This window comes from Dromiciops gliroides, chromosome 5 (genome assembly GCF_019393635.1).
Source record: "Dromiciops gliroides isolate mDroGli1 chromosome 5, mDroGli1.pri, whole genome shotgun sequence".
Taxonomy (NCBI): Eukaryota; Metazoa; Chordata; class Mammalia; order Microbiotheria; family Microbiotheriidae; genus Dromiciops; species Dromiciops gliroides.
The window spans coordinates 105568366-105590361 of NC_057865.1; the positions used below are offsets into that span (position 1 = coordinate 105568366).

The window sequence follows — 21996 nt, forward strand, 5'->3', positions numbered from 1 at the left end:
TCTCTTTGTAAGAAGAAGCCCTGCTTCTGGAAAGAGAGAACTTGGGTTCAAATCCTGGCTTCATTCTTTACTTGCGTGATCTTAGACAGTATATTTCACCTTCCTGGGCCTCAGTTTCCACATTTGGGAGAAGAGGGGAGGGGGTTGGACCAGATGGTTTCTGGGGTCCCTCCTGGCTCTAGATTAGTCATCAGATGATTCTGCAAATTATATGGTATCCTTTTTTCCCCAGGATTTTGGAAGAGGAGGAGGAGGGGCTAGGCATGTGAGTAGGGGTGGGTAGAGGGTGACCCTGCTTTTTGGATCTGCAGAACTTCACCTGAAAGTGTTCTAGATGATTTAAAGTAAAATGAGTTTGGGTTGTGGTTTTTTTTTCTTTTTCTCTATGAAAGAGATAAAACGTATTGACTTAATTAAAACTGAAAAGTTGACTTGACATCTTGTTGTCAAGGAAACCAACACTTTCACACACAACATCACTTACTGAGGTGCCATTCGCATTATTCAAGTGACATTAAAAAAAATAAGAAATCGAAAGGGCTCTGCGCTGTTCTGAGAACCTGTGCATAAGCCACTTGAGGGAAGTGGTTCCCGGAAGCCAGGCACTGGGAGAACTTTTCTCCTTCCCAGGAAGACACAGCCAAGTTCAGAGTTAATAGTGTGCTTCAGGGAAAATAGCTGAGCATGGTTGTTCAGTTGTTTTTCAGTCATGTCTGATTCCTTGTAACCCTATTTTCTTGGCAAAAGTACAGGAGTGGTTTGTCATTTCCTTCTCCAGATCTTTTGACAGATGAGGAAACTGAGGCAAATGGGGTTAAGTGACTTGGCCAGGGTCACACAGCTAATCAATGTCTGAGGCTTGATTTGAAGTCAGGAAAATTAATTTCCCCGACTCCAGGCCCAGCACTCTATCCAGTAAGCCACCTAGCTGCTCTAGCATAGAAGGGTCTCCAAAGTAAAGCCATTTTCTTGAATGACCCTCCCAAGGTGGGGATTGAAGCCATTGTTTATTCTGGGGAAATGGGAACCCAATGAGAAAGAAAAGGACTGGAAAAACATCAAGGGAGAGGAAAGAAAGGAAAAGAGCCAAATTAAGTCATTTGGGGTTATATGTCCATTTTAACCTGTCTTCATAACCAAATTTGCTACAGTCAGTCCTATCCCATGAACAAGACAAATAGTTCCATTACAACTCTCTTCTGTTTTTGTTTTTTTGTTTTCAAGGCAATGAGGGTTAAGTGACTTGCCCAGGGTCACACAGCTGTCAAGTATCTGAGGCTGGATTTGAACTCAAGTCCTCCTGAATCCACTGTGCCACCTAGCTGCCCCCACAACTCCCTTCTGAAACAATGATTTCCAACGCACAAATGACCTGCTGGATCTATGCAACATCAATACATAACCAAAACTAGTGTGCGTGACATGATGAGGCAAAAGACTTTTGCTTATCTTATCCTCTTGGGTGGTCTTCATGACATGAAGGCGATGCAAATTTAGGTTAAACAAGAATTTATTGAGCTCCTCTTATATGAATGTTGAGTGGGAAAGATTAGAGTGCTGGTTTGAAGTCAGGAAGACCTGAGTTCAAATCCTACTTCTGACACTTGCCTTTGAGGTCCTTTCCAGCTCTATCTTTCTTGATATGTTTAGTTTTTTTGTCACCTTCATTTCTTTCTTTTTTTTTGGCCTGGGCAATGAGGGTTAAGTGACTTGCCCAGAGTCACACAGCTAATAAGTGTCAAGTGTCTGAGGCTGGATTTGAACTCAGGTCCTCCTGAATCCAGGGCCAGTACTTTATCCACTGCACCACCTAGCTGCCCCCCAGCTCTATCTTTCTTATGATCCTGTATGGAAAATATATAAGGCAATTATCCCTGCCCTTATAGAGCTTTCAGTCTAGGAAAGAGGTAAAGTCATGTACCCTAGCACTTAGCATAGGATCTGGCATATGGTAGATACTTAATAAATGTGTGACTGACAAATAACTACCATACCAAATATGAAGAGCAGAATATGAACAATGTATAATATTCAGAGCCAGGCAAGATCCCTTTTGTCTGGGGGATAATTGAAGAAGACTCCATGGAAGAGGTAGACACTTGAGCTGAGCCTTGAAAGATGAGAATCTTTGTCAATAAGGAATAGGGGAAGGCCGAGATGCCAGAAAAGGGACACGGTCTGAGAAAAGTCATGGAAGTAGAACAGCACGAGGCATGAACAAGGAATAATAAGTAGTCTATGTTGGCTGGAGAATAGGGTCTGAATTGGGAGTAGTATCAAATAAGGTTAGAAATGTTCAAGTCAGGTTGTGATGGGCCTTGAATGCCAGACCAAGAAGTTCGGACATTATCCCATAGGCCGTAAGGGGCCATCATTTCTTTTAGCCACCAGGAATGGGTATTTCTGATTGGAATTCCCTTTGTATTGGAGACAGTGACCCTGGTGTGGAGATGGCAGGAGGATGAAGATACCAATAGGTGCAACAGAAGTGAAGTCCAAAGCCAGATCGAGTTGTATTTATCATTAAGTAATAAAGGACAGACAGAGGCAAAATTCAAGTCAGCTTGAATCAGAAAACAGAACAAGAGACTTTCCTGATCTAGGCTCCAAATTCAATTAAGTAAGTCACTGAGCCTCACTGTTGGGCGAAGCCTAGTTACTGCAATAGTCCAGGTACAAGGTAATAAAGGTTTGAACTTGGCTCAGAGCTCTGTGTATTGAGCTATGGATGCAAGAGATAGTAAGGATTTGATGATAATTGAATATAGGGTACAAGAGGAAGAGGGAAGTTGATCACACAAGAAGTCATCTCAGAATCTAAGCTTAGGTTTGGCCCTGGGTGCCAAAAGAATGGTGATACCCTTAATAGTAACAGGAAGATAAACTGGTTTGGGGAAGAAGATGTTTGCCTTTAGGCATGTTGAGTTTAAAGAACCAGGCAGAAATATGGATGCAAGGGGCAGTGGGAAATGTGAGACTACAGTTTCAAACAAGGACTGGGCTACAGCTATTGATTTGGGAGTTATCCACCCAGTTGAAGCTATCAAAGTAGAAGTGGGCCATGGGTTTATAATGCTGTAGAATCCTAACATTTAGAGTGTGGGAGGAGGAATGAAGGGGGTAGAGGAAATGTTAGAAAAGAAGAAATAATATGTGTGCTGTCTTGGATGCCAATACGCTGTGAACAACTAGATAAATAAAATGTGTTTCCAGGTAGAAGCCCTGTTGCATCTACTTTGATAAATAGGTAAGAAGAGGATATTTCAGGAAGAATTAGAATAGTCACCTGTGTCAGCTGTTGCATATGGAATGGGTCAAGGAGAATGAGGACTGAGAAGTCTCCTAATTTGGTGACCAGGAGGCTGCATGGGACCTGACTGGATAGGAAAGAAGAGGAGAAAGAAAAGAGAGACGAAGCAGAAAGAGAGAACAGAATACACTTAGAAACTTAGAGCAAGAAAAAGCTACCAGGATGCCAAATATTTTTTTTCCTGTCAGATTTCCAAACACTTCCACACCTGGAATTCCATAAGGTCTCCTCAGTGTTTTTAAACAGGAATTATACATCCTCTCTTTGGGGAAGCCAAGATAGACAGTTTGATTCAGTTCAAGAAAATATTTGTTGAATGCCTCAGGCATTTATTCATGTTTCAGATCAATTAATGGATATATTGACATACTCATTTTAATAGGCTACATCTTCTTATATCTACTGTCTATGAACTTGGAATGTGCTTCCTATCTCTCACACTCTCCAACCCCAACTTCCCTCCCATGCATCTTCCTTTATGTTTCTGGCCCGCTTCCTCTCATGGATTCTCTCCAGATCTCCAGACTCTCACCTCCTGCAAGGTCATTTTCTTCTCACGTTGACCCATCTTCCATATTTTAGGATGTGTTTCCTAAAGCTATTTCCAATGCATTTATACGTATGTATGTATGTATATGTGTAAGTATATGTATATATGTATATGTATGTGTGTATAAATACACACACATATATGTAAAATATTTTTCTTTTCAGTTGACTTTACCATCAGTGGTATTTTGATATTCCTGTCCTCTGTTCCCGTGGTTAGATATGAGTCACTTTTATCCCTTTAGCCTTGATTATACATCTGTAAAATGGGGAAATAATAGCACCTCTTATTTGTTCCACCATTAGATTTGAGATAAAATATGGGTCTGACCTTCTCAAGTCTTTCTTAAGTGTTGGCCTCTAGCTAAAGAGGGGATGGGGTTACAATGGTGATTCTGATGGTTCATGTCCTCTCTGACTGACTTTTACAACTCACTTTGTGAAGATTCTGTAGATATTTAAAAATCCAAAATACTGATCCTTGGAATTCCTTCCCTATTTCTGGGCTATTAAATATACAAAATAAAATAGTAAAAGGATGATGTTTCTATCTTACCCACACAGTGGTCCATATGTCTTTATCAGCTCCATATGACTTTCCCAAAAACCCTATAAAAAGCACAAAGCCCCCAAAATATGTCACTATAATTACAATAAAAAAAGAGAGTAAATATCAATAATTCAAAATCACTGGGGGGGGGGAAGGAAAAAGAGGGAAGCCAGCCTGAAATAATGAAAAATAATGACTTTGAGGAAAAAACAAAGGGGTGGTACCTTCCATTAGTAAAAAAAAAAAATTTTCAAGAAAATGTCAGAGTAATTAAAATTAGTTCAGTTTAATAAACATTTATTAAGCACCAATATGTGCAAACAATGTGCTAACCCTGGGAATATAATGACACAGTCCTTGCCTTCAAGGGCCTTACACTCTACTTTGAGGGGGCAAGGGGAGGGGAAGAGAAGTAGTTGGAAGATAGGTAGGAGAAAGATAAAGCAAATACATAAAAAAGTGTTTGTTATTTAGTCAATTAATTGAGTCAGACTCATCATGACCCCCTTTGGATTTTTGTTGACACTTTAAGGTTTAGGAAAACCCTTGTGAGATAGATGAGTGGAAGCAACTCTGGACTCAGTCAGGTCTTGGTGTCGGAAGTCATGCCATTTCCTTCTTCACCTCATTAACTGAGGCAAAGATGGTTAAGTGACTTGTGCAGGGTCACACAGTTAGTGTCAGGTCAGATTTGAACTCAGGTCTCCTAACTCTAGGGCCAGCATTTTATCCACTATGCCACATAGCTGCCCTATAAATAAGTATAATATAAGTTAATTTGAGGAGGAATTGAATAGTGTGGAGCAGGACAAAAAAACCCCCAAACCCCTCAAAAACCAACAACTTCATCTCAGTTCCTGTTTAAAAGACTACAAGTTTCAATTAGGCAGATTCCAAATGAACAACAATTTACTCTAAGAGTCACTGGTCCTTGCCATATTAATGCATTCTAAAATTTAAACAGCATAAAGACCAATCATGAAAAACCAAAGGAAATGCAGATGACAAAATACCAACAACATTTAATATGTGATTGATGTCTTTGTGTAACTACAAGTATATTGAAATGGTGGAAGAGAAGAAAGGACATGCAGAAAAGATTCCATAATGGAAATAGGATTCATTTATGATAAAAAAAAATAAACTCCTTTCATTAATGAATTTGTTGATTGATTAATTAGTCATTCACATTTATATAGCTTAAGGTTTAGAAAAACCTTTGCGGGGACGGCTAGGTAGTGCAGTTGGGGTGGGGGTGGGGGGCTAGGTGGTATAGTGGATAAAGTACTGGTCCTGGATTCAGGAGGACCTGAGTTCAAATCTGACCTCAGACACTTACTAGCTGTGTGACCTTGGGCAAGTCACTTAACCCTCATTGCCCCGAAAAAAAAGAAAAAAAGAAAAAAAATTTTAAAAGAAAAACCCTTGTGAGATAAGTGGAACCAGCCCTGCACTCAGTCAAGTCTTGGTGCTGGGAGACATGGATTTGGATCCCAGCTCTGATACCTCCTAAGGACCTTGGACCATCAGATCCTCAAGCTTCCTCATTTATGAAATGGAGATAATAGCTGATTTTTATAGTACACCTTAAAGTTGATGAAGATTTCATATAGATTAGATTATTTGATAATAATATCATTTGTCTGGCATATTATCGATGCTTTTATTGATTGGAATAACAATAGTATTATAGTTCCAGCTTCCTTTCTGCTTCCTTTTCCACTTTTCTCTTTCCCCCTCTTTCCCATCTTATCAGACCACAAAGGACCTCCTAACCACCAAATCCAAAGGCCTCATTTCTATGACTTACGATACTACAGTCACTGCACAGGTATTGTTATTCCAATCAAACTATTATTAAGTGAGAAAATAAAAATAAAATGTCTTACCGGTCTGGAGGCTGGTTTTTATTTATTTATTCATTTTCTTATATGCTTATTATTATTATTTATTTTAACCCTCAGTTCAAAAAACAAGGAGTAACAAGTTATTTGCTGAAGATCACTAGTAAGTGACAAACCCCAGGCTTCTGATTCTAAATCTAGTGCATTTTCTAAGGCCTGACTGCAGGCCAATGTTCTCTCCACAATAACATGCCAGCGCTCACAGAAGGTAGGCCATCTATCAGAGACAACCTACATGCAAGTAAAAATAGGTACCTAGAATGCTGCACTCTGAAAGAATTTGGAAAGATGTATAGAGGAGGGGAAGGAGAAGGGATGGACAATGTGGCCAAGAGGAGGAGCTAGAGTTTACTTAGTGTTACCAACAAAGTGCTTCAATCATCGCCCCCCCCCTCCAACATTACTCTCTAATTTGAGTATAGGGAATAGAACAGCCAGATGTTTGCATTATTCATCTCTTCATTCATTGGTATGCAAGAACCATTTTGTTTTCTCTGATTTGTTTTTATTTTTTGGCAATTGTTTCTTCACCCTTGCTTCAAGGAGCATATGTGAAACTCTAGAGAGTTCCATTCGAAGTCTTTGATACAAGGGTGGCATGTAAAAATCCCATACTGAGCAAAATCCATCGTGTCGCCTCCCCCGTCCCCTGACAAGTACCAAATGAGCAAAAGTATGGAAAGCAATCTCCCTTACCTGCTGGAAGAAGGTCAAGTTGCCAATAAAAGGGAGGGGCTTGGGATGTCGAATGCCTGCCTTTTCAAGGCTGGAAAATGCAGAATTGGAATACCTGAGCAATGAAAATCAAACACCCAACAAAGGCAAGAGATTAATATTTGCATCTAGACAAGTTGTATCTCAGGGTAAGGGTAAGGTTTTGCAGGGAGCAAAATGTTCTGAAGAGGCCTAGGAGCTAAAGACAAAGGGGTGATTGTGTTATGACCCTGCCAAATTGTTAAGGGAATAAGGAAAAATATTCACAGGATCATAAATGTTTATGGAATTGAATTTAGAGCTGTAAGGTTTCAATTTTTTAAATTTCCTTTTTGATTGTGAATTTGGTAAATGCAAATAAACATGAGCATTTCCATAAACAAAGAAAAAATTTGAAAGGGTTTATATATGAAACAGTGAGCTCCTTTTATGTACAGTTTGGTTTTTTGCCCATTATGTACTTTTTTGTATAATTCAAATCTGTCATAGTAGTTTCAACACTCTTCTACTTCTCTGTATCTCCATCTGAACTTCCTTCTGTTCTCTTCTGTTTATTTTTTAAGGATTCATTGATGTGCTTTTCTTCCTTCTCCTTCCTTCCTTCCTTCCCTCCTTCCTTCCCTCCCTCCCTCCCTCCCTCCTTCCTTCCTTCCTTCCTTCCTTCCCTCCTTCCCTCCTTCCCTCCCCCTTCCCTCCTTCCTTCCTTCCTTCCTTCCTTCTTTCATCACTAGGATGCTTCTTGCCTAGATTATGTCATACATTTGAATGAAGAACTCATAGAGTTTATCCATCTATCTTAACAAGGTATTGCAGGTTAACAATAAATTGAGAGGGGCAGCTAGATGGTGCAGTGGACAAAGCACCAACCCTGGATTCAGGAGGACCTGAATTCAAATCTGGGCTCAGATACTTGACACTTACTATCTGTGTGACCCTGGGCAAGTCACTTAACCCTCATTGTCCCACAAAAACAACAACAGCAACAATAAATTGAGTCTAGAATTGAATAACCAGGAAGAGATTGGGCTACAATGTACATATATATATTTAGTGTCTTGGCGTATTTCATGTTTGGGCGTGTCATTGTGTCTTGGTATGTTTTGTGTCTGGGCGTGTTTCATGTTTGGGTGTGTCTTCATGGGTGTGTCTGTGCATTGGCGTGCATGGTGTCTTGGTGTGTCTCGTGTCTTGGCATGTTTCATGTTTGGACGTGTTTCTGTGTTTGCGTGTGTTTCATGTCTGGGCATGTCATCGCGTCATAGCATGCCTTGGCAGGCCTTGGCATGTCTCGTGTCTTGGCGTGTCTCATGTCTGGGAAGGTATGTGCATTGGCGTGTCTCATGTCTTGGCATGTTTCTGTGTTTGGGTGTGTTTTGTGTCTGGGCCTGTCATCATGCCTTGGCGTGCCTCATGTCTCATGTATTGTCGTGTCTCGTGTCTGGGCATATCATGGCATGCCTCGTGTCTCGTGTCTTGTCATGTCTCGTGTCTGGGTGTTTCATGGCGTGCCTTGGCATGCCTCGTGTCTTGTTGTGTCTCATGTCCTGGTGTGTCTCATGTTTGGGCGTGTTCCTGTGTTTGGGCATGTCATCGTGTCTTATATATATTTAGTGAGGCAATTTGGGTTAAGTGACTTGCCCAGGGTCACACAGCTAGTAAGTGTTAAGTGTCTGAGGCCAGATTTGAACTCAGGTACTCCTGATTCCAGGGCCGGTGCTCCATCCACTGCGCCACCTAGCTGCCCCGCATTGTACATATAATTTTAAAGGTCTTTAGTGGGATACCACAAAGCACTTAATGTGTTCATATTTTTACAAATGAGCTGGATGAAGACATATACTTATCAAATATGTGGAGGACATGGAAGGGAGAGGAGGTATTTAGCTATTGAATACCAAAGCCAAGATCTAAAAATATCTCAGCATATTAGAACTACGGTCTGAGTGAAGGAAATTATATGTGCATATGTATGTGTATATAGACATATATTATATGTTTATGTGTGCACATGTATATACATATATGTGTATACACATATGATATGTTAGGAACAGCTAGGTGGCACAGTGGCTAGAATATTAGGCTTAGAATCAAAACTACTCATCTTCATGCCCCAGTTCCTTATCTGTCAAATGACCCGGAGAAGGAAATGTCAAACCACTCTGGTATCTTTGCCAAGAAAATCCCAAATGGGGTCACGAAGGTCTGGTTATGGCTGAAATGACTGAACAACAACAAATATGATATGTTATGACCCTTCATGACCCCTTTTGGATTTTCTTGGCAAAGATACTGGAGTGGTTTGACATTTCCTTATCCAGTGGATCTATTCTGTCAAGGAATCAGAGGTTAAGTGACTTGTCTGGGGCCCCACAGCTAAGAATTATCCAAGGCTGGATTTGAACTTAGATCTTCCTGATACTAGGTCCAGTGATCTATCCACTAAGCCACTGGCTGTCTCTGTTACATATTATAGTATATACAACACAAAACATTCTAATTCTATAGTATAATAACATGTTATAGCACATACAATGTCATATGCCATATTATATAGGATAGTATAAATTTTATAATATGAATTATACAATGTATAATATGATATTTATGGTTTATTATATCTAAAGTCATAGACAGAAATTTTTAAAAACTACACAGGTATAGGAAAGGGAAAGTGTGGTTGAACAGCTCAGGTTAAAAGTTGTAGGTGGTTCATTGGCCTTGAAGTTTAAGAAATCAGTGTTGCATGACAGCTGAAAAAGCTAGCATGTTATCAAACTGCGCAAAGAGAAAATAAAGACTTTGGACTGAGGGAGATTATGGAAGAGATTGATACTCAGGTACAGATTGAACTAGATGACCTTTGAGGTCCATTTCAACTCTGAGAGTCTAGTAAGACATTCCATTTGTATGATAATTTATAGTTTCCAAAGCATTTTGATGTACACTGTCTCACTTGATCCTCTAGCTCACCTTGTGAAGTGGGCAGCACAGATCTCCGTTATCCCATTTTTTTCAGGCAAAGAAACTGATGTTCAAGAAAGTTGAGTGGTGGATCTAAGATCTATGCAGCTCTTAAGTGGCTGAGTGAGGAATCAAACCCAGGTCTTCCACCATCCATATTTAGTGCTCTTTCCTCTATACCATGCTTTCCTTTCATGTCAAGAGTGACATTTTGAAACTAATATGGTAATGTTTTACATGATTGCACATGTATAACCTATACTGATTGCTTGCAACCTTGGGGAGGGGAAATGAGAGAGGGATAGAATTTGGAACTCAAAACTATAAATAAATAAATGAATAAATAGACAAATGGATGACTGACTGACTGAATAAATAAATAAACAAATAAATGAATATTCATTCATGAATTAATTAATTAAAAGAGTGACATTTTGGGGGCAGCTAGGTGGCACAGTGGATAAAGCATCAGCCCTGGATTCAGGAGGACCTGAGTTCAAATCCAGCCTCAGACACTTGACACTAGCTGTGTGACCCTGGGCAAGTCACTTGACCCTCATTGCCCCACCCCCCAAAAGAGTAACATTTTGATTGATCCCTTGCATAGTCCCCAGACAAAGAAGAAGCTAGATTCTAAAGTGTAAGGGGGTTTTTGTGGGTTTTTTTAAAACAAGTTCTCAATTTAGTTCAAGTGATTGAACAGAAAACCAAAGGAAAGAAGGGAGAGACTTATGAAACTGGGACTCCACCAGTAGCCTATCAGCCTCTATACAGTCTCTCTGGTGGGATGTTTCCAAATCACCTAGCTCTCTGGTTACTGAATGAAAAATTTAGCTAACTCAATAACGTCAGGTCAAACGGGATAGTTAGCAGCATGCAGAGAACTCATGGGATCTAGGTATTGAACTACATAAAAAGAAATAGCCCAGAGTTTAGATCCTAACCTTTTTCACAGAAGTGTTGGAATTAAACTTGGGATGCACTTATCACATGTCTCCCATGTACCAGGCACTGTGCTAGGTGCTGGGCATAAAAAGACAAAATTGAAACCATGCCTGCCCTCAAGGATTCTCCACTCTACTAGGGGAAAACAACATGGACACAGAGAGGTCAATGGTAACCATATGCAAAGTCATCACTCATGGCTAGTTGGGGGATCGAGATTGGATTATGTGAGGGGTGTTGCAACAGCTAAGCACTGCCTGGTACAGCATGAGTATAAAGCATTAGGGATGCTTTGAAATAAAAGAAAGATCTCTCAGTGGTCTCAGTCCATTTTAATGGATTATTCCCCAAATCTGGTTGTAATAGTATTTTAGTGCCTCATCCTGACTGCAGTCCAGAGCATGCTCTACATAATCATTTACCAACTATTGAAGGTTAACTGTGTTCTAAAGGGAATTGTTTTAAAATCTGTTTTTCATATTTTCAATCACCCTTGCCTTGCCCAAGTCTTAACAAGACAAAGGGAGAATAACCTGAGTTGAAAGGTATCTTTGAGATCATCTAGTCTAACCCCTCATTTTACAAGTGAAGGAAATGAGGCCCAAGGAGTTGCTTGGATTGTCCTTTTAAAAAAGAATCAGTTTCTGTATTCACTTTTCCACTCGTCTGCTGGCGAATTAATTTTTTTAAAAATGTAATTTCTGATGGGTAGAAAGAAATATACCAAGTTTTGGCCACATGATTACATCTTAATTTTGTAATTAGATGTCTTGATTGTCTAATTAAAGGACGAGAAGTCTGTGCCTAATTGCATATGCTAATTGTTATGCAAGTCCATGTTCTAATTATGTGACTCCATTTACAAATATACTGCTTGTGTTTCTGCACAAAACTCAGACATTTCCAATATGCGGCACTTGTTCAGAGGAGCCTGGATGAGCTGGAGCACTGGACTGTGGCTGCCTTCAGCTGAATAGACTCACACAGGCATCAGAAAACTGGCCTGTCACCTGCAAGACGGAGGTGAAACCGTTTGGGGGAGCAGAGGAGGTGATTGCTGTTCCTGTTCCTGTTCCCTGGTGGTCAACCCTGTGACATTTCTGGAAGGATTAAGGCTGGTCTGAACAATGAACAGACAGGCTGGGGTTGGGGGGAGGATGGAAATCATCAACATAGAAGATTCAAGTTTTGGGGAGGAGGGTTGAGTTCAACAGTCAGTTCATCCAATACACACTGTGTCTCACCTTCTGATGTGGCATTGGCCTCTCAGACTGATTTCTCTTCCTGTAACTGGTCTCTCATTCAGCTTAGCAACTCTAAGCAACTCCTTGGGCCTCACTGGATTTCAGGCCTCTAAAGGGACCCTGGTTTTCATTTGGTTTATTTTTGTTTGGCTCCCAGTTTGGAGACTGACTCTCCCCCAATGGAAAATCACCCTCTCTTTCCCCCCTCAATGTTTGCCTGTCCACTGGTATGTGTTGGCCCTACCCTAGGAAATTTAGAATACCTTCAATGCATTTGCAAAGAAGAGCAACCCCTTTCCTATCTTCTGGTGCCTCCTCTAACTTGTCCATCAGGTACCCAGAGTCCTCCTGTTACACTCTGGCTCTCCAAAGCCTCCCCAGCACTTCACTTGGGGCCTGTCTTCCCCCAAACAGCTCTATGCTACAAAATTACCCCTCCCCTTCAAAATTCTTATTCCTTCTGCAACACAGGTGTAAAGAGGAGGCAATGTGTCGTGATAGGAAGAGCCGTTGACTAAGAGCCGGGAAACCTGAATTCTAGACTTGGATCTGCTACTAATTAGCTGTACACCTTTGGGCAAATCATTTTTATCTCTTTTAACCTTGGTTTAAAAAAAAATTAATTTGTAAAAAGGGCAGGCCAGGCTAGATCTCTAATGTTCCTTACAGTTCTCAGTTCAACAAATAATCTTTTTAACAATTTATTAAGGACCTGCCATGTGCAATGCATTGACATTGCATGGTTCCCATTTTGCCCCTTTTTGTATATTCAATGCTTAGATCAGCGACTGACTGGCTCATAGTACAGCCAGATCTTGATAAATCGCAAATGATGAATCTCCTGAAATGACCACATGATTAGAATTCAAGCTGCATATTTCCACTGGGTTGGAACCAAAGATTATATTTTATATAATTATAACTTTAAACAGTGCAAATTCAAGTACAGATGACCCAAGGAACTGATGTCGTTGAGTCATTTCAGCGACATTTGACTCTTTGTGAGCCCTTTTGAGGTTTGCTTGGCAAGGGTATGGAGTGGTTTGTCATTTCCTTCTTTAGCCCATTTCACAGATGAAGAACTGGGGCAAAAGGGGTTAAGTGACTTGCCCAGGGTCACACAGGTAGTAAGTATCTGAAACCAGAATTGAACTCATGAAGATGAGTTCAAAGATATTCGAATCACTTGGCACCTAGCTGGTACTTAATAAACATATACTGGATGACTAACTGTCCAAAGCCAAATTGTTTGTTATCATCTTTATCAGCACTTATAGCATACCAAACCAGGAGAGCTATATAAACTTGTTCCCCACCATGGCATCTTAGAATATGAAATAGATACCCCAAGATGAAGGGATACCCCAAAAACTTACAGATAGATAATAAATGGATGGGACCTTCACTTCATGCGACCACTTCAAAAGTGGCATTCCTGAAAAGCTTCTGTGAATATAATTTTGTAAGTAAAATGACAGCTTAAATGTACTAGAGGCTATTAGTTGGATTTTTTTTAGAAACAAATAATCTTCTCCCTAGAATCATAGGACTTAAGAATTGGAAGGGACATTAGAAATCATCTAACCAAGCTTCCTCATTTTATGGATGAGGAACCACAAGTCCCTAGAGGGGAAGTGATTTCTGGTAAGTTCAAACGGCTAGTAAGTAGCAAACTCTGAATTCAAAACCTGGTCCTCTCACTCCAAATCCAGGACTCTTTCCATCTTACCTTGCTATCTCTCTTGTCGTATGGATTTCCATAAATCACATTTGCTTAAAGTGGTATATATCTGAAGACAAGTCAATCCATTTATATTATGAATGACCCAAAGGAGAAGCGAAATGAGTGATCACAAGAGAACACCAGGACATAGAGTGCTTCAATTCAATTTAAAAAAACACCACTTATTAATACGTTAGGAAGATAGGCTAAGACAAACCTTTCCTAGGGTGGATAGGATGATTTGGGGGGGGGGTGAAAATGCCCATTAGATACCCTAAAAGCCAGGCATATGAGTCCTTTCTGCAAAAGAGTCAATCTGAGCCATCCATTGAGTGACTATCATAATAGTTAGCATTGATACAGTGTTTTAAGCTTTGCAAAGCCCAGCTTATAAATGTTAGATAATGTTTATCTCATATGATCCTTGCAACAACCTTGCAAGGTAGATTCTACAATTCTCCCCATTTTTGTTGTCATAGTTCAATTGTGTCCAACTCTTCATGACCTCATTGGCACACCAATACCGCCATGTGATTTTCTTGGCAAAGATACCGGAGTGGTTTGCCATTTCTTTTTCCAGTAGATTGAGGCAATCAGAGGTTAAGTGACTTGCCCAGGGTCACACAGTTAATAAGTGTCTGAGGCCAGATTTGAACTCAGGTCTTCCTGATCTTAAAAGTTACTTAAAAGTTAGCAAAAACTTAGTATTAAAAAAGCTCAACTATCTTCAACTGGATTATTTGAAGCAATTCTTGCTTTAAGGGTTTCCAGAATTATAATAAAATCTTTTTTTGGTCACCATACTCCAAAGTTTGTTTACTTTTTACTTTCCCAAGCCAGCCTAAACAATGGCAGGAAAACTTTTTACCTGAAATTTCTAAACACCCTTTCTGATAAAGGGAACTGTTGAAAAAGAACATTACACCTGTCCTTCAGTTGAATTTCTAAAGAAGTTGGCATCACTGCAAAGGCCTATAGGTAAATAAATATTGGCAACCTCATTAAAGTATGGGTAAGGGAAATTTTATTTTCCAAGGTAAACTTTGCTTTCTTCAGAACAACTGAAGTATTTATATTACTTGCTATAATAAAATTTTCTCTTAATATTTTACCTCTTTTTGTACCCCACCATTAATCTCCCAACTCTGTACATCTCCATTTTATCTTGTCTAAGATTTTTGTTGTTCTTGTTGTTGTTTTCCTTCAAAGAGTACCAAAAATGTTTGACCTCATATAGTTGGATGAGAATCTCCTCAACACTACTCTCTGTGATGAAATGCTCTCTGTCTAAATAAGAAACAAAACTATGCTTTAACCCACCTGCTCTGGGTTGGTTCTTTGACACACTAAATTATACAACTCACCTCCAACTAGTGATTTGCTTTGCAGCTAAGAGATGGTGTTACCTATCTATCATGTGTGAAAGAAGCAAGAAATCAGCAGGATGGAAATAATGGACAAATTTCTAATTCTTCTAAATTGGATTTTCACCTTATTCATTAATTTCATTGTGATTTTTAAATTATATGCCATTTTGAAATAATCCTGTTACTTCTCTCTTCCTTCAGTGAAGCTCACCAAGGATAGTAAGTATCTGAGGCTAGATTTGAACTCAGGTCTTCCTGACTCCAGGCCTCTCCCTCTACCAACAACTCCATCTAGAATACTTTTAGAATTCTACACTGGCTAAATGAAGAAACTTCAAGGTTGAAAGTACTTTTATATGGTAGTCCTGGGAGTACAAAATATTTAAAAGGTGCCCTGGTCTCTAGAAATGTCCTCTTCCCTGAACCTCTCGGAATTCAGAAAGGTAAAAGAGAAGTTCTCTTCCAAACTAAATGTAAATGTCATTATACACCTATCAGATTGGCTAAAATGATTGAAGAGAAAAGAGACAAATGTTGAAGGGCATGTAGAAAAATTGGGACACTAATTCATTGGGTTTTTGTTGTTGTTGTTGTTGTTTTTCGGGGCAATGGGGGTTAAGTGACTTGCCCAGGGTCACACAGCTAGTAAGTGTCAAGTGTCTGAGGCCAGATTTGAACTCAGGTACTCCTGAATCCAAAGCCAGTACTTTATACACTGCACCCCCTAGCTGCCCCCTAAGCATTTATTAAAGTATATTAGGGGTTAGCAAAGAGAAACACGTGGAGAAAGAAAGAAAAGAAACCTTGCTTCCTGCATCTGAAGCTGCTCCTCTCGCCACCTCGAATGAAACGGAAAGGCCCTCCTCTCCCCTTCACTCAAGTGGAAGCCCTCTGCAGGCCCACCCAGGCATGGTCCCTACATGCACAGCTCCAAGCTAATTGGCTGATAGCATTGATAGACAAGACCCACAGGCAGTAGAAATAACTTCCAGACACCAATCCAACCTTTGAAACCCCAGAAAGGTCACAATGTCTTTCTCAGCAGGGTGGTGGCACTCTGGTTCTCACAGTCCTCCCCATGCTTCATGCAAAGAAACATTGTTTCCTCACATGAAGCAATAACATTACAGAAACTAATGACTAACAAAGTAAAAGGACTAAAAAGAGATGTCCTTTGAGTGTAGTTGTGGAATGGAAATCTTTCAGGTGTTTCAGATGCTGGGAATCAGCTGGGAAATTTTCCTACAAAATTGAGCTTAACACAACTTTAAATAGCTTTGCCAATAATCAAATCAAACAATGAGAGTTCTCAAAAAACATGTCTAAGGAAATTCAGAATCTTAGTTGTTACACATAAAACATATAATAAAAACAAAAATTGAAACATTTTCTAAAACTTAATATTACTAAACTCCACCCATGGAGGATAAATTGAGAAGACAATTGTAATATTAGTTTGGATAATAATTTTTATCTTTGTTTCATTACTTTTTACATCATCTGCCTAATTATTCTCATGCCATGTACCATGTACCGTGTAGCCCAGTACCATGTAATGTGTAACCCTCTACCATGTACCATGTAGCTATGTACCGTGTAGCCCAGTACCATGTACCGTGTAGCCTTCAACCATGTAGCCCATTACCGTGTACCGTGTAGCCCTCTACAGTGTAGCCCAGTACCGTGTACCATGTAGCCCAGTAACATGTAACATGTAACCCTGTACCATGTACCTTGTAGCCATGTACCATGTAGCCCTCTACCATGTAGCCCAGTACTGTGTACAGTGTAGCCATGTACCGTGTAGCCCAGTACTGTGTACTGTGTAGCCCAGTACCATGTACAGTGTAGCCCTGTACCATGTAGCCCAGTACCATGTACAGTATAGCCCTCTACCGTGTAGCCTAGTACCATGTAATGTGTAACCCTGTACCATGTAGTCATGTAAAGTGTAGCCCAGTACATGGCATGTACAGTGTATCCTTGTACCGTGTAGCCCAGTGCCGTGTATAGTGTAGCCGTGTACCGTGTAGCCCAGTACCATGTACCGTGTGGCCGTGTACCATGTGGCCATGTAGCTGTGTACCATGTCCCATGTACCGTGTAGCCCAGTACTGAGTACAGTGTAGCCATGTACATCTGTGTGCCGTGTATCCATGTACCATGTACATGTATGGTATAGCCATGTAGTATTTAGCATGTAGCTATGTAGCCATGTATCTACTACATAGCTGTGTATCACACATCTAGCTATATAGGTGTACAGCCATGTACCATGTAGTCATGTACTGTGTATCCCTGTACTGTGTACAGTGTAGCCGTGTACCCTGTTGCCATGAGCCATGTAGCCATGTGCCAGGTAGCTATATAGTGTGTAGCATGTAGCCATGTAGCATATATCTATCATGTAGCTGTGTATCTTTACATCTAGATATGTAGGTATATAGCCCTGTACATGTAGCCATGTAGTCTTGTAGGTATGCACGTAATATGAAATCAGGGGGTGTTGGATAATTTAAAAGGAGCAAGAGCTACAACCATTGAAGTTCCTTTATTATCACTAATTATTATGGATGCCACATTTTGGGCTTTGAAGCAGTGTAGCCATGTGCTGTGTAGCCATGTGACTTGTGGCTGTGTTCTGTGTACTTTGTAGCAGTGTATGATGTCGCCATGTACTGTGTAGCCATGTAGCAATGTAGTGTGTAGCCATCTACAGTGTAGCCCAGTACTGTGTAGCCCTGTTCCATGTAGCTATGTAGTATGTAGCATGTAGCATATAGCCATGTACCATGTACCATGTATCCATCTACCATGTCGCTGTGTATCACACATATAGCTATGTAGGTATGTAGCCATGTAGTCTTGTAGGTATGCACATAATGTGAAATTAGGGGGTGTTGGATAATTTAAAATAAGCAAGAGCTCATTGAAGTTAAAGATTCCTTTATTATCACTAATTGTTATGGATGCATTATTTTGGTCTTTGTAGCCATGTAGCCATGTAGCAACGTAGTGTGTAGCTGTCTATCATGTAGCTATGTAGTATGAAGCATATAGCCATGAAGGGTATAGCCATGTGCTGTGTACCATGTAGCTGTGTACCATGTACCATGTACCCATGTACCATGTACTATGTAGCCTTATTGTGTAGCCTGTAGCCATGTAGTATGTAGTGTATAGCCACATAGCATGTGGCCATGTGCCATGTAGTTATTTATCATGTTGTGTGCCATGTATCCATGTACTGTATAGCATGAAGCTATGTGTCATGTAGCCATGTACCTGTACCGTGTACCATGTAGCCGTGTACCATGTAGCCGTTTGCCCTGTAGCTTGTGCCATGTAGTCATGTAGCCATGTAGTGTGAAGTATGTGCCCGTATAGTATGTAGTATGTAGCTGTGTAGCCATATAGCATGTAGTCGTGTACCATGTATCCATCTACCATGTAGCTGTGTATCACTGTGTAGGTGTATAGCCATGTACATGTAGCCATGTAGTCTTGTAAGTATGCATGTAATGTGAAATCAGAGGGTGTTGGATCCAAGAGTTACAACCAATGAAGTTGAAGGTTCCTTTATTATCACTAAGTATTATGGATGCCATATTTTGGGCTTCGTAGCTCATTCCAACTCAATTTTACAAGCATGTACCAGCATTTTATACTCATAGCCATGTAACCATGTAGGTGTGTAGTCATGAATGTGAGTAGCTGTGAAGGCTTGTAGCCATGAAGGCAAGTAGGCAGGTCTATATACATACTGTGGGATCAGGGGGGATCAAAGGGATTTGCTTTTCACTGTCCCCTTCCCAAATCTGCAATCCCTTCTTTTGCCCCTCCCTCTTTATCCCATTCCCCTCCTTCAGGATTAGGTATAGTACTCCTCCCAATTGTGTGTTATTCCCTCCTTGAGCCAATTCTGATGAGATTAAGGATTTTGAGCTCATTTACTGCCCATCTTACTCCACCCAATTGTGTGTGTGTGTGTGTGTGTGTGTGTGTGTGTGTATATTTATATATATGAGCTGACTCTGATAAGATTAAGGAAGACTCTATCCTAGCTGCCTCTTCTCCCCATTTTACATCTGAGGAAAATGAAGCTAAGTAACTTGTTTAACCCCTGAAGTAAGGCCTCTGATTTATCCTCATTACAGATGATAATTATTCTTGGAGTACTATAGCTATTTATATTTATATCCATTTATTCCTATGCTTCCTGATGTATTTTTTGTGTGTTTGCTCCTTTGAACAGGAATGCTTTAGTAACCTGCTAGTAAGTGTCTAGGGCAGGATTACAACTCAAGTCTTCCTGAATCCAAATTTAGTACTCTATCCACTAGGTCAGCTAGATACCTCATGGGAGTTAAAGTGTCAGTCTAGTCTGACTCTGAGGTAAGCCTTGTAGCATGGGCTGAGTTCTCCAGGATACCATCAGAGGCCACTCAACAGGTTGAGGAATAAATGGGAGCTGTGGTTCAGAACAAAGAGATTGGCAATGGGGAAACCCTCAATACCCTAAGAAAGAGTTGCAGGGGGCTAGAGGTAAAAGGTCATGTCTATGTTCCATAGCAACTGGGATCAGAGAGCTGGGCAACAGCAGGATCCGGATGCAGAAACAAAAATCAGAGTCAAGGGCCAGAGCAGTAAATAAGCAAGACAGGAAACAAGGCAGGTCAAGAAAAGGGATTTGGAACAGTGGCCAAGAGCCTGCAGCAATTTGTTATGTGTGGTTCATTGGGAGGTGCCTTTGGGCTTTTAAACCAATGACATGGACCTCCTCTCACACATTCTCCTGCTGAATCACTCAAGGGAGCTGTGGGTCTGCTTAATGTTCCATCTGCCCCCAGGGCACATTTCCTGTGTGGGGACTACTGAGGGTTCAGAGCTGTGCCAATCAGATACTTTCCTTCTGCCAGTTTACCATCAACAGTCCACAGAATTCTGATATCTCTGAATAGGGTTCAGCTCTAGGAACCAGAGGGCGCTCCATTTCTGAGTTCTAAGCACCAAGGAAGTTCTCCAGAATCCATTTAGCACTGACACCCGTTCAAACATTCTGATCTCTCCAGGTTTCTATGTGCAATGGCCTGGGAGCCACAGCCAGAGCAACCCACCCCTTTACACTCACAGACTCACATCTTTACTTTCACACTAAATTACTTAGGCTCAATGCTTCTGCAGGAGGCATTCTACAGGAGTACAATGAGAAGAATCCTGGAGGACAGAGGACCTCCATTCAAATCATACTTCCAATGCTCACACCCTCAGTGACCTTGGGCAAATTACTGGATTTTTTTTCAGACTCACTTTTCTTATCCATAAAATAAGGGGGTTGGACTAGATGACTTTTGAGGTCCTGGCTAGATTGATGATCCTATGAAACTGAGGTATCTATCTATCTATCTATCTATCTATCTATCTATCTATCTATCTATCTATCTATCTATCCATCTATCATCTATCTATCTATCTATCCCTCTCTCTATCATCTATCTTCTCTATCGTGTGTGTTTGTACGTGTGTTTGTGTGTGTAAGGGTAGGGGTAGGGGATGAGATACATTTCAAAGAGGGTATGTAGGAAATTTTGACTTGCTTTCCAATCAATGAAGTGACCAAATTTATGGTGTACTCTTGGAGAAGTCTATCCCATTCTTATTTTTAACATCATTTAAAAAAAAACAGTTTATTTCATATGTATAATAAACACTAGGATTTTATTTCCTTTTATATTGAATGCAGGTGTATTCACCATGTACCCTGTCACAAACACCCAGGGGCCAGCTTAGAGCTATCCTTCCTCTACCCACTATCAACATCAGGAAAATGTCCTGATGCTCTTGTAAGAGAGTCGGGCAGGGAAGTCCAGAATAAAAAAATCAAATCGAAATTTTTAAAAACCCAACAAATTGAGATACCACCTCAAGTCTTTTCTCCTCTTTAAGCTTCCAGACTAGAATGTAACAAAGAGGAAGATTTCTCCCTTTTCCAGTTAGTCAACAAGCATTATCTATGTTTCATTTGTTGTTTTGTCATTTTTCAGTCCCATACAACTCTTCATGACCCCACTTCTAGTTTTCTTGGTAAAGATACTTGAGTGGTTTGCCATTTTCTTCTCCAGCTCATTCTACAGATGAGAAACTGAGGCAAACAGGGTTAAGTGACTTGCCCAGGGTCACACGGCTGATGTTTGAGACATGGTTTGAACTCAGGAAGATGCCGGATTCCTAGCTCAGTGCTCTATCCACTACACCACGGAGCTGTCCCTACTTACAGGTCAAGCAATATGCTATGGGCTCAGAATAGATAGAAAGGTAAAAGGCACAAGCAGTCCCAGAGGTCATGGGGCCTGGAGTTCCTGGGCCTCAACTTCCTTGAAGCTTCTGCCCTTCCATTTCTTTTTCTGAATACATATCACGACCCGCAAATTCTAAGAGCAGTCCTCCGAAGACTTACCTCCAGGGTAATTCCAAATGAAAGAGTTCCCAAGAGATGGAGAATTTCTGAGTGTGGTGGTTGAGGTACCACACTCTTTGAAGGCTATTTCTCCAACAAGGGAGCTCTTTACGGAAGGAGGACTGCCAACCGAAATCCCTCCACAGCCCAAGGACTGAATCCACACTGGGGTGGGACCGGAGATCTGAACCTGGTCAAGCCCATTCATTCCGTGCATTCCCGGAAGGGTCTTTACCTACCAGGAGAATCTGTTTTTGCATTTGTTCATG

At 40.6% G+C, this 21996-nt stretch overlaps 1 protein-coding gene across 1 annotated transcript in view; it reads right to left on the reverse strand.

Moving 5' to 3' along the window:
• Positions 1-21996, reverse strand: part of TBXAS1 (thromboxane A synthase 1) — a 245680-nt gene that overhangs the window by 176909 nt on the left and 46775 nt on the right. The window contains 2 exon segments of the mRNA XM_043966165.1: positions 4416-4468; positions 7010-7103. Coding sequence (XP_043822100.1) covers positions 4416-4468; positions 7010-7103 — 147 coding nt within the window.